Here is a 15831-nt window from a genome sequence, read left to right on the forward strand (position 1 = left end):
AATAGGAAAAAAGCCATTTCGATTACTCCCAACTTATTATCATTATTACTATTCACAGAATGCAGCAACTCCACAAGTAGACACTCTCGTGTAACTGTTTCCTTGTTCCCACTCTAAGTCAGACCCATGGGTGCCCAATCGCAGTTCTGAAGTCGGTGCTGGCTAATGGTGCTTTTAACAGGGGGAATTTTCAGATAAGAACCTGGGTGAAAATTCAGGTAACACTGGCCGGATCCTGCCCCCAGTGCAGTCAGCAGCCAACCTCACCCTAGCTGATGGGGGCTGGAATACATCCTACCTGTCAGAGGGCGGTGAGCTGCTAAGCACACTGAATGCACTGGCTCCAAACCACCCAAGCAGATGATTAATTACATGACTCAAGGCATTGCCTACAATGGGACAAGTCAGATGCTTCCAGTTAGGCACCTGCTAAGTGCCTTGGTGGGCTGGGGCCAGAATGCTCAGCACCTTGCACATCTGAGCCCAGACACGGGAACCCAAGTTCAGAGAGGGACCATGGGCCAGTGAACAGGGCAGCAAGGAGCCGCAGTGCTGGGGTCTCATCCTGGCTCCAAGTGCTGCGTGACCTTGTCAAGTGACTGCCCTTTCTCTGCCTCTGTTTCCCTTCTTGCCCTGTGTGTGTCTGGTCCATTCCGACTGCAAGTTCCTTGCAGTGGGGGGTGCAGAGCACACGGGACCAGGCCCGCAGTTAGCAAATGCTAATGGGAACGACCGGGAAAAGACTAGAGGAGAAAGCCTGCTCCCTGGATGGACGCTGGTAGACATGTAAAGCCCAGAGCACGCTGCGAAGGGGAGGGTGCGACTCTCAGATCTCCCTCTCCTACAAATGAATCACTGAGACTCATCCTTAACGATGGTGGCAGGGCCGCTTCACTACAATAGCGGGTGACTGCGAAGAAAATTAAGCTCAGGTGACATTTAAGGTGTGACAGGAAAGTCACTATTAAAGCTGATGATCTGTGCATTAAATCACAGGCGGTTTTTCTTTGGGAGGGAGGGAGGGATTCTAGGGACTCTGCAGAGGAAGGTAGATTTCAGTGCATAAAACAGCCCTTGACATTTCTACGAGGTCTGCGGGGCATTCTAAGTGGGATCTCAAGAACCCCTACAAACTGGGGACACCCACAGAGAGTGGGTGAGGGCAGAGGACATTTTGCCAGGTGCTCGAGTAAACCCCCGTGAAGAATAGTTCAGTATCAGGGTAGAGGAGAGCATGAAAAAGCCTTAACATTGTGAGGGGAATTTAGCTCTGGTAAAAGGTGCTGGATTGGCCGCCCTGGAGACGGATGCCATCTGTGTATGTGCAGAGCTGGTGCTGCATGGGCTGGCGCACACTGCCCCTGCTGATGGGATGCTGCCCAGGAGATAAGGAGGGACCATTCTGATCATCCAGGCTGATACCTGCGTAACACAAGCCGGACCCCTCACTCAGGGCTTCCTGCACCCAGCCCACAACCCCTGTCTGGATTTAAGTTCCACTTTCCATGGCCCTGACAGTCCTTTGACAGCAAATCCTGGAGTCAATACAACACTCTAATGTAGAAGCAAGAAGAAGAAATAACCTTTCGTGTCACACTTCTCCTCCTTGGCTCGCCAAGTTCTTGGCACAGGAGGGTTCTATTACCCCCACTGTACAGCGATTGCCCATTGTCCCTGCTGGTTTACAGAAGGCAGTGGGCCCTAGTGGCTAGTGCACTGGACTCAGGTGAGGCTGGCTCTAGTCCCAGCTCTGGCACTGTGACCTTGGGCAAATCCTGGTGCCAGTTTCTCACCCTGTCCTTTGTCTCTTTAGTGTGGGGCAGGGTCTGTCTGCAGCGCCTGTGCCATGGTGTGATCTCAGCTGGGACCTACGGGTGCAGGAGAGGCCAGAGCAAAGGATCCCAGCGTTCCCCTCTGGCCTGAGCAGCGCTGGCTTAGACCAGCTGTGGTTTGGGTGAAGTAACTTCCCTCTGCCGGGAGCACCGCACAGGTTAGCTGCACATGCACAGTGGCCAATGTAATAAGCAGTGGGGTACAAAAAGGCCCAGATCCCTGAGCCCATGTGTCCCGGGCAATGTCCCTGGGGTGGGAGGCGGGAGGGCCCCGGCACGGGGTGGAGCCCAGGGAACCGAGCCAGAGCCGGGTCAGCCCGGGAGAGGCTCGCGGGAGGGACGCGGAGCACAAGTTTCTCTCCTGGTACCCGAGGCCTCAGCCACCCGCGGCTCTCCCGCTGCCCGGCCTGTCCCCCCGGCGCTATCAGGCAGAGGGAGCGGGATCCGCCCCGAGGGGGGCAGACCGCGGGGCAGGACAGTCAGACACCGCGGCCCGGGCGCCAGGCGGGTCCCGCACGCACCCAGCAGCGGGGCGCTTCCTCCGGCTCTGGCGCAGTTAGCAGGCGCGGAACCCCCGGCTGGTGGCTGGGAGGGAGCGGGCCCAGGGCTCCCTTCCATCCTGAACAACCACCCAGCGTCCCGCATGCACCCGCGCCCCGGGGCAGAGCCCAGCCGGCCGAAGGGACTCGCCGCTCTCTGAACCCCCCAAACGTGTCCCAGCCTGAGTGTATCCCCACGGGGGGCGAGGGCGCTGCCAATCCCAGCCTGTCTCCCCCGTAGCCGGGAGACGCGAGGGACACCCCCCCGCCGCCGCCGCCCCGAGACCCCACCTCGAGACCCCACTCCAGCCGCGGGATCCCCCTTCTCCCCCGCCCCGAGACCCCACTCTAGCCGCGGGATCCCCCTTCTCCCCCGCCCCAGGGACCACCCCCCGCCCCTTCACCCCGCTCGGAAGCTGAGGCTCCAGCTCTCCGAACAGAAACTTTTTTATACCACGGGGTGGGTGGGGGGAGAATCGGTCTAGAAATAAATTCTCCTTCGCAACTTCCAGCTCCCGGAGCTCGACCCAGCCTCTGCCCCTGCTCAGCGCTGGGAGCCGGAGCCCCGCGAGCTCCCGGGCAGGAGCCGGACCCGCGGCTCGGGGGCCGGGCTGCCCCGGGGGCCGCGCCGCGCACCCACCTGCCCGTTCTTGCACAGATCCGCCCACATGCTGGTGCCGTCCCCGCCGCGCATCAGCACGTGGTAGGTGAAGAAGTAGGTGCCCGGGACGCTGCAGGTGAACTTGCCCGTGGCCGCCTCGTAGCTGTTGCCCAGGTTGGTCACCACGTCGTCGAACTTGAGGATCTCGTAGCCCTCGTGCGGGTTCTTGAGCCCGGCGTAGAAGGCCACGCGGGGCGCGGTGCTGTACGTGGCGGTGCTGAAGGCGCCGCTGCCCCCGGGCGGGCCGGGGGGCCCCGGCTTGCCGGGCTCGCCCCTCTGCCCTGGCGGGCCCATGGCCCCCGGCGGGCCCGGCTCCCCCGGCGGCCCCGGCTTGCCCGGCCGGCCCGGCTTGCCCTGCGGGCCCTGCACCAGCGTGGAGGGCGGCGGCGGGGCGCTGGCGGCCGCCTGGCCCGGGTAGGGCTCGCAGACCATGCGGCAGGTGCCCAGCATCTCGTAGCGCCCGTCCGCGCCCGCCGAGCTCACCAGCGCCGGGATGAGGATCACCAGCGCCAGCAGCATCACCACGCCGAGCGCCGCCGCCAGCAAAGTTTTCCGCCCCGCGCTGAGCCGCGGGAGGGGCCGGGGCCGCGGCCGCCCCGGGGCCGGAATGGTGCCGGGTGGCGGCCCGGGGGCGCCCGGGGGCGGGGGGCCGCGGCGCGGTGCCCCCAGCCCGGGACTGGGAAGGAGCAAAGGCGGAGGCGCCGGCTGCGGGTCTCGGCTCGCCGCCTGACTGCGCGCTGGAGCGGCGGGAGGCTGGTCCCTGCCCATGGACCCCCGCCCCCGGAGCGCGGCGGGGCGGGCTGGGGGCGCGGGGCAGCGAGCGGCTAATCGATGGGCTGCGGATCGATCGCGCCGTGATCAGCGCGCGTGGATTCCCGCCACTAGCGGCTCCTGCCGATACCTGGGCGGGGGGGCAGAGCGGGATTGACTGGCCCTGCCCCCCTCCTCCCCAGCGGCTGGAAAGTTGGCCGGGGAGAAGTCATCTTCGCTGCTTTGTGAGCTGCTCGGCGTCTGTCCGGGGACCTCCGTGTGTCCCTGGGACTGGGGGGGTCCGGATCTCCTGGGGGCCGCTGGCTGGCGGGGGGGTATGGATCTCCTGCGGGCCGCTGTCTGGCGGGAGGGGGGTCCGGATCTCCTGGGGGCCGCTGTCTGGCGGGGGGGGTCCGGATCTCCTTGCGGCAGCGGGTGCGGATCTCTTGGGGGCCACTGTCTGGCGTGGGGGGGGGGGTGTCCGGATCTCCTGGGGGCCGCTGTCTGGCGTGGGGGGGGTATGGATCTCCTGGGGGCCGCTGTCTGGCGGGGGGGGCCCGGATCTCCTGCAGGCCGCTGTCTCGCGGGGGGCGAGGGGGGCGCTGCTGCTGTTTACAAATAGCCATGAAGAACCCGGCAGGCACGGGGCCGCTCCCGTGGCTGTTTCTGTTTTTTGTCTCTCATGGGAGCCCAGTAGCGAAGGAACGAGCCGCAGGTTCAGCTCCCGGCGCCCCGGGCTCAGCTGAGCTCGACCGGACAAGGCCGGCGACCCCCGGGGAAGTCACCAGGCAGCCCCGCTGGCAGGACGCGGACAGAGCAGCCGCGCTCCGGACCAGAGTCAGCCGAGCAAGTCACTCTTAGCGGGGTTCCTGCCCATGGCCCCTCGCTGCCCGTCCAGCCCACAGCTCCTAGGGATGGAGACGGGCTGGGGTGTCTCACTTTTCGGGGGCACCCACCGCTCATTATTACTAGTGCAAGACAGGATCCTGCAGGCCCGGCTCACCAGTGCCTCAGTTTCTCTTCCCCCAGACCTGGCTGTCAGCTCCAGCCCCTCCCCCGGATCGGTTTCATTGTGTTTGTAGTTCCAGCTGGAGCCTGCCGGGCACTGGGGGGCAGGGGGCAGCCCGCCGGGGTCGCTGCTTGGCCCGCCCGGCCCACTGTTGTTTCCCTTTGCCCCTGGCTCCTGGCAGCTGCTGCTGCATTAAAGTGTTTCTGCTGTGTCAGGGAGTCCCTGGGGATGCTCTGGAACTGCTCCCCACCAAGCCAGTCAGGACTCTGGGGAGCCTCCTCTCTCGGAGCAGACTCTGGCACGTCCAGGTATTCGGTGGCAATTCGGCGGAGGTTCCCTTGCTCCTGTTCGGAGCGAAGGATCTCCTGCTGAATTGCCGCAGATCATGAGCGCAGCTTTTTTTTTTTTTTTTTGGCTGCATGGAGTGGCAAAACCCCTGGAGCCAGCTCTGCCTCCTGGGTCTGACCTTGGAGCATTCAGCATCCTCTGCCCCTCTGTGCGCTTCCCACAGTGAGTCCACCCAGCGGGGTCCTGGGAAGCCACAAGGTCCTGCACCCCCACTTTGCAGTCAGACGTGACTCTCAGCCAGCCGGTAAAACAGAGGTTTATTTGGATGACAGGAACATAGTCCAAAACAGGTCTTGCTGGTACAGACAATGGGACCCCCTTTAGTTAGGTCCCTCTGAGGCCCCCGGGAGGCTACAGCCCCGTTGAGAAGCCCAAGCCCCGTCGGGGCGTCCCTCTCCATTTCCCTGCCAGCTCCAAACTGACACTCCCTCCAGCCTCTCCCTCAGCCTCCACATAACACAGCAAGAACATTCCCACTTCATCACAGGCTGCACAAAGCGAGTTGTGTCTCCTGCCATGGGGACATTTGCCAGTTTTTGTCTCCCCCCGGCACAGCCCGAGCCCTGCCCCAGGAGCTAGTTCTCCCCAGCGCCGCGGCTCAGGGTCACCAGGGACAGGGAAGATCCGACTCCCCGGTAAACAATCGCGGTGAAGTGTGGCTCTGGGGCATGGAAAGGAGAAGCAGCTGCCTGGTTTCTCTGGGCCTTGGTCTCTTTCCCTAGCCCAGCTCCATGGGTCTGTGGCTACTTGGGCCCCGGCTAGGCTCTATGGGGCCTGGAGCTGGAGTGGGGTTCAGGTGAGGGGGCTGCTGCTTTCCTGGGCCTTTCTCCCACCCACCTCTTCAGGTGAGATCCCCTGGCATTGGGTCTGGGGCTGCACCCACCCTTCAGGCAGCAGGGCACCCAGGGAGGGTCCTGGTGGGAGTCCCAAACTTCCCCACCATGAGCCTTGTCACGGACTCACCGGTTGTGCCCACTCGTGGGTCCATGCAGTCCGTGGGGGGTGTCCCTTTCAGTGCGACAGCCCTTCTCGGGGGTCCACTCTCTCGGGGTCAGACCCCTCCACCTCCTGGAGCCACAGCTCTCTGAGCCTTAGCACGTCTGTCTATCCCTGTGGGCCCCCTCTGGGAGTCCACCCATTCAGGACCCCCCAGGCCGCCTCACCCCCGAAGGGGTTGGTGCACCCTGCTCTCTAGACCGGAGTGACTCTCAGCCAGCATAAAACAGGAGGGTTTATTGGGGGTTGAACACAGCACAGGAAATTCTCAGGGCCTCAGGCCTGGCCTCCCTCAGCACACCATATCCCCATCTCCTTGCAGCCAGGTGGGCTCTGCCTGCTCCCCCTCTCCAGCCCAGAGCCCCCCCTGCTTGCCAGCTGGGCCTCTGATATCCCTGGCCTTAAGCCCCACTTCTGTCCATTGTCTTCTCTCCAGGTAAACAGGGTCGTAAACAGGAAGGCCTGGGTCTCCTTTCCTCTCATCCCTCCTCTGGCCTCTCTGGCTACAACCGGCTGGTCAGGTCACTGGGGTCCTCTCCCCGCAGCCCATTGTCCTCCCACTGGCCAGAACCAGCTGTGACTCCTGAGCTGGGCCTCTGGGTCATCAGGTCACCAGTCGCTGGGGTCTCCATTCTCCAGGCCATTGGCCGGGGTCCCAAGTTTCCTTTCTGGTCCTCTGTACCAACAAACTCCCTCTTCCCTTGCCTGGTTAAACCAGTAACACCCAGGACACTGAGTCCTTCTCCCTCTGCATGCAACCCACTGGAAAACACAGAAAACCCAAGATAACCCCCCACTTCGTCACAACCCTTCACTCACCTCTCCCTGCAGCCCAGACCCACCTGTGCCAGGGTGCCCCTATTAGCAGGAAGATCTACTCAAATGGCCCCCCCACCATGGCTGCTCCCATCACCACCCAAGTGCCATCGCTGTCAGCCCCAGCTGGATTCTCCGCGCTTCGCTGGAGTGGGTAATAACAGCTTCAAACTTTGCCGGGAAGAAGGCGCCAGCACTTTAATTAACAGACATTTTGGTCCATGAGTTGCTGCTGCTGCTTCCAGTGAGTTTAACAGGAAGGGAAAGGCGGGGGAGGGGGGGGGGGGGTTCTCTCCCTCTCCAGTAATTACAAGGAAAAAGCACATTTGCTCTGCCTCTCAGCATGAATCACCCCAAGGGAGCTGAGAGGCTGCCACTGGCTGCAGCAGGGGTCTCTGGGCTTCCTCGGGGGATGCTCTGACTCCTGGGCCATTGTAGAATCCGCATATTCAGAAATGGTCTCTGAGTCTGACTGTCTCCATTTCTGATCCCGGCTTGCAGCTGGCTCTCGGCAGGGCTAAGCACGCTGGCTGCTGCTGGAGCTAGCAGTAGTGGCTGTGAGGCAGCTCAGGCTGGGCTTCAAAACCAGGGTCCCCCCTAATCAACAACCACCTCTGAAGACCTGGCAGTAGCTGGTGGTGGTGTCTGCCCCCAGTCGGTGCCTGAAATGCCCCAGATTCTGCAAGAACTCCCGGACCAACCCACCCCCAGGCACACCTTCGATTCACAGATTTGAAGGCCAGAAGGGACTGCCTAGTCTGACCTGCTTAGCACAGGCCAGAGAATTTCACCAAGTAAATCCTGCATCCAGCCCACCACTAGAGCCCTGAGTTCGTGAGCTCTGCTTCAGCGCCTCGACCGAGGCCACGAGCCAGGAGGAATTGGCCGAGCGCTTAGCATGTGGCTCGCGCAGCCATCCAGACGTGTGGGTGGTCCCCCAAGCTGCTTGGGCCACCAGATTCACCTGAGGATCTGGAGAGAACAGGGTTTCCCGGAGAGTGCCAGCTTTTCAGCTTCCTGGCCCAGCTGGGGTGGCCTTTCCTGTGATACCTTGACCCACCCACCTTGGCTCAGGGCGTTCAGCCATCGCAGTGGGGAAGGTTTGGACAGGGGCAGGCTCGGGATCTGATTCTTCTTCTGCTTATGCCGCTTTCACACCAGTATCACCCCATTAACTCAGCGGAGTCCATCCTGGCCTACCCCAGTGTGAGAGGGGAAACAGGCCCTGGGATCCTGCCCCAGTCGCAGCAGCATGACTCACTAACCCTACTGCATGTGCCCTGGGGATGGGACCCACAGAGATGAGACTAAAGGAGCAAAGCACCCTTGGGTGTCTGCCCTTCCCCACTCCAGTAAACAGAGCAATGACCAAGGACCTGCCCGATTCCCCAGCTGCTGGTCTGAGCCACAGTCCTGAGTGCCAGCAATTCCCTCTGAAGCCAAAGGGATTTCCGGTGCTCAGCACCTCTCAGGAGCCCAATGCAAGGGCCAAATTCATCCCTGGTGTAACCTCACTGATTGCAGTGTGGTCACACCAGGCTCTTCGTCAGTAACTGTAATGAGCTCAGGTTGGTTCCCAGCCCAGACTTTCCCCGGGTCCTGAGGGACGTGCCCAAAGCCCAGTGGGCACCAGGAAAGGGGGAATCCCCAGCATTGCAGCTAGCAGCAGTAACCGAGGGACACGGGCTGGCTCCGGTGGGACCGCACGGTATTTCCAGAGCAGGAGGGAGGCTGACTTGCTTCCTTTTGTGCCAGTGGGACTGGCTGCCTGGCCCTGCAGCGTCCCCATTCACCAGCCGAGACCCACGTGCGGCCGGGGCCAGCTTTAAGGGAGGCTGCTCAGACCCATGCAGACTTGCAACTTGATTGCCAGTCCCCACACTTGCTCCAGAGCCACTGGGCCAAAGGGAAAGTGAGTCCTACCCAGCCTCTCTCTGCCAGTGGAGGAACAAAATTCTGGCTGATTCCCTGGCAATGTGAGACCTGCCGGGTTGCAAAGCGGGCTCAGTGCCAGGCATGTGGCGTCGCAGCGAAGGGCTCCGATACCTGCTCCTCCCATTAGCCTCAAGAGGGGAAGGATTCCCTTGTTCCCAGCTGTGATCTAGCCCTGCTTCTGACCCTGTGGTTTGAAGCCTGACATTGACCAGGGCTTTGAATGGGAAGAGGAGCCGTCTTCTTTATCTCGGCAGCACTGGGCGCTTGGCGGGGATGAGGAGTGGTTACAGCACCGGGCTGGGACGCAGGAGATCTGGATTCATTTCCCAGCTCCGCCACAGACTCCCTGTGTGGCCTTTGGCCAGTGGATGCCTCAGCTTCCTTTCTGTGCAATGGGGATGGCGCTGGCCCGAGGGAGGGCATCCGGTAATGTCTGCGAGGTGCCGGCAGGCTGTGCTGATGGGGCCCCATTGGGTTTGCTGCTATATTAATGCAGAACAAAGAGACCCCAGAGCGCCCCCTCACCCCAGGGTGAGGGCCGCAGGGGGAGCTGGACGATTTGCACAAAGAGACTCTTTCCAGCACTGCAGGGGCCCAGGGTGCAGAGAGGACGGGTCTTTCTTGGCCAATAAGAGCCGAGTCCACGTTTATGTTAGTCCCCAGAATGTTCCTTTCTATTTGCCTTTTCTCTGCTTCCTCCCACCTAATTGCCTGGGCAGCGCCACTCTGGTTAAAGCCTTTGGAGCCAGGGACTGATGGGAACGGCTGGCGATGGGAACAGTCCTGAATACGGCCCTTTCTGCTGGATAATTTCGTTCGACACCCTCTAATAATCAGCACTAGCCGAGGAAAAGAAAACCCCCCAATCCTCATCTTCTAATCCAATAATGTTCTATTAAGGCCAATTTGGAGAACAATGTTAGGGCTTTTTAATACCCTGTAAGTGAAAGACACTAAATTAGAAAATGTGATCATCAAAAGACCCCCTCAGCCGCCCCTCCAAGCACCTAGCGCTGCGTGTATAAATAATAAGACTTCGCCGCCATTCAAAGCATCAGCCAGTATCGTGCTTAAAGCCACTGGGTCAGGCACAGAGATAGACAGCAGCTCTGAGCGAGTGACAGGCAACCCAATTATACATTGAAATATAAGGGACAAACGTATGAAAGGAATATCCAGCCCTTAACGCAGCCAGCTGAATATAGATATAAACATAGGACTGCACGCGCCTCCCTGGCAGGCAACATGTTGGGGGCTCCCAGGCTGGCGGGTTTCTCAGAGCTGCAGCATCACCCAACTGCTCAGAATGAAACCAGCAGAGAGCTAACTTTTCCTGAGTGGGTGCTTGAATCAATGGGCACTGGGGGGGGGGCACCATATGGGAAATCAACCCCCCACTGAGATAGGTGCCTGCAAGCTTGGGTGCAAAGGCAGATGAGGATCCTTAGCTCCCCCCAACACAGAGCTCCTGACCCTGCACCATGCCCCTTCCTTCCACCGCTGGGGGACCATGGCATGAGGCCTTTTATACTCAGGAACAGGAGTGGCATTGGGGGTGCCCCTTGGTACTTCTCCCAGCAGCCAGGCTGTGTCTGCGTGGATAGGTGAAGTGGGCCTGCTTTACTCTTCTTTTCCTGGCACAGTCTTTTGCTGGGGTTGGCAGGATCCCCCCAAGTAACACCCCACAGACATGCACAGGCCGTCCCTCCTCAAATCAACGGCCTCAGGCTCTTCGCAGACACAGGCAGACTGGGCTGCAGCAGTTACACTCAGGGCATGTTTTTAAACTTCCCTTCACGATCAGGAGGGCTGGACTGGACATTTTCTTTTTTTAAATGAAAACGTCGACTCTGCTGTGATCTCATGATCTGAGGGGCAAGGGCCCTACACTGCATAATCTAGCCCTGGTTTGGTGGCTGACCTTAGGAACTCACTTTTGAGATTTGGCCTTAATGTGACATGGCCCCATGGGGCAGCAATGCCAGAGCATTACAAAGAAATGGGGAAACAGGTGACAAAATACCAGGAGCTTTTTAAATGCAAGAGTCCATTTCCGAGCAGCGGGGGTGGTAACGTCACATGGGGGACTGTTCCACTGGGGAGGGGGTCAGTGGATTAGCCTGACTTCTGTAATGGGATCAGACAGTCCCCCTGCTGCAGAAGGTAACACTGCTGCCCTGTATTTCTGCGCTGCCGCTGGTCCCAAAGAAACCCAGTGGCGCAGAATGGTACCAGCCACCATTGCAATGCAGCTAGCTCTGGAGTGGGACCCAGCAGCTGTTTAACAGTGCACAACAGCTTTCCACGAGGGGCCGGGGGAGGGGACTCGGGGAAGAATACTGCACTCAGGTGAAACTTCAGAGGTCTGCAGGAAGGCAGAGTGCAGTTACCAGGGGTGAGCTGGGCACAGCCAGTCGGGTTAACACAGACTCTTGTGACATTTTCCTGCTCACGAATAGTTCGAGTTTGGTTCCATATCTCAGCTGATAGACAGTGCTCTATGCTCGTGCTGCCCTGGGGCCCGGCCGGGGGTCAGCACTGACTGCCAAGGGAGGGGGGGGCTCTGGGGATGGGCAGCAGGGCTCAGGCCAGCCCCATGCAGGGGAGGAGGGGGGCTCTGGGGATGGGCAGCAGGGCTCAGGCCAGCCCCATGCAGGGGAGGAGGGGGGCTCTGGGGATGGGCAGCAGGGCTCAGGCCAGCCCCGTGCAGGGGAGGAGGGGGGCTCTGGGGATGGGCAGCAGGGCTCAGGCCAGCCCCGTGCAGGGGAGGAGGGGGGCTCTGGGGATGGGCAGCAGGGCTCAGGCCAGCCCCATGCAGGGGAGGAGGGGGGCTCTGGGGATGGGCAGCAGGGCTCAGGCCAGCCCCATGCAGGGGAGGAGGGGGGCTCTGGGGATGGGCAGCAGGGCTCAGGCCAGCCCCATGCAGGGGAGGAGGGGGCTCTGGGGATGGGCAGCAGGGCTCAGGCCAGCCCCATGCAGGGGAGGAGGGGGGCTCTGGGGATGGGCAGCAGGGCTCAGGCCAGCCCCGTGCAGGGGAGGAGGGGGGCTCTGGGGATGGGCAGCAGGGCTCAGGCCAGCCCTGTGCAGGGGAGGAGGGGGGCTCTGGGGATGGGCAGCAGGGCTCAGGCCAGCCCCGTGCAGGGGAGGAGGGGGGCTCTGGGGATGGGCAGCAGGGCTCAGGCCAGCCCCATGCAGGGGAGGAGGGGGGCTCTGGGGATGGGCAGCAGGGCTCAGGCCAGCCCCATGCAGGGGAGGAGGGGGGCTCTGGGGATGGGCAGCAGGGCTCAGGCCAGCCCCATGCAGGGGAGGAGGGGGGCTCTGGGGATGGGCAGCAGGGCTCAGGCCAGCCCCATGCAGGGGAGGAGGGGCGCTCGGGGGATGGGCAGCAGGGCTCAGGCCAGCCCCATGCAGGGGAGGAGGGGGGCTCAGGCAAGTGGCTTGGGGCTCAGGCCAGCCCCGTGCAGGGGAGGAGGGGGGCTCTGGGGATGGGCAGCAGGGCTCAGGCCAGCCCCATGCAGGGGAGGAGGGGGGCTCTGGGGATGGGCAGCAGGGCTCAAGCCAGCCCCATGCAGGGGAGGAGGGGGGCTCTGGGGATGGGCAGCAGGGCTCAGGCCAGCCCCGTGCAGGGGAGGAGGGGGGCTCTGGGGATGGGCAGCAGGGCTCAAGCCAGCCCCGCGCACAGGAGGAGGGGGGCTCGGGCAAGTGGCTTGGGGCAGCGTCTCACAGGGGCGGGGAGAGGGTGGCTTGGGCCAACTTCATGTGAGGATGGGAGGGGGCCTTGGGGCAGCTCCACGGGAAATGGGGAGAGGAAATATGGTCACCCTGCCACAGCCCGTCTCCAGCTCCTGGCATGGCCGGGGGCGGGGCCACAGGGAGAGGAGGCGAAGCAGGGGCGGGGCCAGTTTTGGTGCTGGCGGCTCACCCCACTTCTATACAGGTTCCAGGGCCCCTGGGTTTGGGCCCCATGGCCTGTCCGTTTATCCGCCATGCGCAGCTGTGAGACATGCATAACCTGTCTGAGGTGCCACCTGCTTCAGGTCCTTAGGACCTTGTAAATAACCCCGTTAACCCTTTTCACTCCCTCAAGAGCCCTGCCCATTAGGGCTGCACTTTGGATTTTGTTACAGGGGTGACGCCAGAACCAGATCACCCACTTCAAATGCTCTGCCCCCACTCCACCCCTTCCCCTAAGCCCCTGCCAGGCCTCTTCCTCCCCTGTTCCCCCCCCAGCACACCCCACTTTCACTCCGCCCTCCCCCCCAGCATCTCCTGCACGCCGCTGAACAGCTGATTGTGCGAGGAGGAGGTGCTGGGTCTGGGTGATATGGGCTAATTTTCTTGGCCACACATCTTCCATCACTCGCTCCAGAGCTGGGACGGGAAATTTGACCTGCGATCTGATAAGGTTTCCTTTGGAAAACCCAGCCCATTGAATATAGAAATGAGTGAGTTATCAACTCTCTCAGCTTCCCCATTAGACAGAGCTACTGCTTCTGGGTTCCTGCTGGCAAAATCCACCATGACTATTACACAGATCTTTGCCCTCTGAGTTGGTGAGGTTTGGACTCTATGACATCCTTGGCCTCCCTGGAAAAAGCTGCTTTGGTCCCTGTAGTGGGTGCAAGGGAGTCTTGCCACGTCTTCTCCTGCTTCTGCACAAGTCTCAGGTCCGGCGGGGCTCCTGTCCCACTGGAATCTGAGGCCAAAAGACATTTTCCCTCCACCTCTCTCATGCCCGTTCTGTTCCCGAGTGGGCAGCAAAGGGCAGGCCTGGGCTGGTAACATGAGCTTCACGTGATGCTTTGGGTTATTTGTCGGTTCCTTGCTGCACCTCCGTCCCTCTACCAGGAAGAGCTGCTCCTGTTCGGGTATAGCCATGGGGACCCCTCATGCTTTCGGGGGGGAGAGGGCACTTTTCTCTGTAGCAAGTTCCATTGGCTTTTGCTTGCCCTGAGGCTGCCAAGGGGCTCACCTTTTCCTCAGCCCCCGGGACACAGTGCTGCTTTCCTCCAGTAAGGGCACAGACGCTTCTTTCCCTGCTGCCTCCCCCTCCAGCCCCCCGGTTCACCTCTGGGAACTCAGAGCCATAGTCCCCTGCGCCGCGGGCGGATCACAGCACTCGTGGCTTTGGGCAGTGATGTTACATCATTTTCAACCAGCCTCCCACACTGAAATCACCTCTTAACCCCCAGCAATTCAGCGCAACATAACTGCCCCAAGGCCAGGAGTTTTCCCTCCACCCCTGGGATTATCCCACCCACCCTAGTCCCGTCTCTCCTGCCTCGGGACAGCGGTGCTCCAGCGTGGCACATGTCTCACCTACTCGAGCCTGTTCAATGGACTCTGTCCTGCTGGGGCTCCCGCTGCCCTCACTGAAGTCTCTGACTCAGCTGGGCAGACTGGGGAGTGTCTTTGGGTGCCATGAGTGCCAGGGACCAATGCAAGTAACCTTTGGGCTGGGGTCTGCTCGTCAGGTTCCCAGGAGGTGGCCGGGACTGGAGTGGTGGGTTCAAGGCTCCGCTCCTCCCAAGAACAAACCTCTCTTTTACCTCAGGTTTTTGCCCTTCCCTTTGGGGCCTGTAACTCTGTGAAGGGTCTTGCTGGTAACTGTGAGTCAGCAGCCTGCGATTTCTTCCCCCAACCACGCTCAGCTCAGCAGAGCAGCTCCTGAGCCATTCTAGTCCCTTGTTACTTCTATCCATCTCCTCCAAAAAGCCTCCATTTTGCAAACTGAACCCCTGTCCTTAGTTTTGGCAAGTTTGGGGGGTTTCTAGATGCCCAGTGATACGCTGCTGGTGCGATTTGAAATCTCATACTGCCTCGCCTCATTTATATCCATCTCGTTAAGCACCTGCAGGCTTTCCCTGCCAGTTTGCAGAGGTAACCAGTTGTTCTCTGGCAGGCAGGGATTTTTCGTACACTGCCTCGCCTTCCGAAGGTGCTTAAATCGTCTTCAGTGCATGCTGGGGCTGCCAACTTTCTAACCAAACAAAACTGAACACCTTTGTCCCGCCCCTTCTTCGAGGCCCCGTCCTGCTCCCTCCATCCCCACTTCCTCCATCTCTCACTCTGCCTCACCTTTACTCGCTTGCTCATTTTCACCAGGTTGGGGAGGGCTGGGGAAGGTTCCTTTTTGACCGGGTGTTCGGTTAAAAACCAGATACCTGGCGATCCGCCCTGTAACTAGAGCCCAGTTTGTCCCAGCTGGGTGATCCCTGGTGGGGCTGACCCGTGGGTGGGGGGATCTGGTTTTATATGTCCAGAATACTCAGCGTGTACTGTCCATCCCTCGCTTTTCCTGGTCTTCTGCCTCCTGCTGTCGCTTTTCTGCTTCAAGCTCCTTCTCTTGGGCTTTGCTCTTTGCCCTCTAGCTCCAGCTCTCTGGGTGGCCACTTCTAGCTCTATTCTCTTCCTCCTCTGCCAGCTGTGGCCACGTGGCTTCCCGCTCTCTAGTTCCAGCCGTGGGCTCTGCACGCTTAGCCTGTCCTAGTTTATGGCTGCCTCGCTGAGAATTGTGTCAGGCTGCTTCTCTCAGCCTGAGTCTCCAGCCCTGTGGACGGGTCACTTACATCTCCTTGCTGCTTATCATGTTCCAGGAGCAGAGATTTCCTCCCAGCCACATTTCCCCCTGCAGCATTCAAGCCACGATCTGTGCACAGTCTTTCCAATACTGTCTGTTAAGTTTAGCATATGTCTCTGGTTTACTCATCCTGGCCTCCTTTGGTTTTATTTCCCATACTGGAAATAAACGAACAGAAAGGAACAACCGTCGCCTTTTTATCATGTTTCCAACCTTCGTATTTGTGAGTCTCTCAGTATTTCTATTAGCTGGGACACAAGTGCCTGGAGCATGACCCTGAGCTGACCAGTGAAGTGGGTGTAGATAGTACCCACTACACCCTTGTGATGCTTCCCGGGAGTACCCAGGGCTGTGGGACATCTCAC

General features: G+C 60.5%; 1 protein-coding gene across 1 annotated transcript in view; it reads right to left on the reverse strand.

Moving 5' to 3' along the window:
* C1QL1 (complement C1q like 1) overlaps nucleotides 1-3557 on the reverse strand; it is a 62113-nt gene extending 58556 nt beyond the window's left edge. The window contains exon 1 of the mRNA XM_030541582.1: nucleotides 3012-3557. Within this exon, the coding sequence (XP_030397442.1) occupies nucleotides 3012-3551 (540 nt within the window). The 5' untranslated portion in view covers nucleotides 3552-3557. The remainder of the gene's footprint in view (nucleotides 1-3011) is intronic.
* Between the last annotated feature and the right edge of the window lie 12274 nt (nucleotides 3558-15831).

Source organism: Gopherus evgoodei, chromosome 23, assembly GCF_007399415.2.
Source record: "Gopherus evgoodei ecotype Sinaloan lineage chromosome 23, rGopEvg1_v1.p, whole genome shotgun sequence".
NCBI classification, from domain to species: Eukaryota; Metazoa; Chordata; order Testudines; family Testudinidae; genus Gopherus; species Gopherus evgoodei.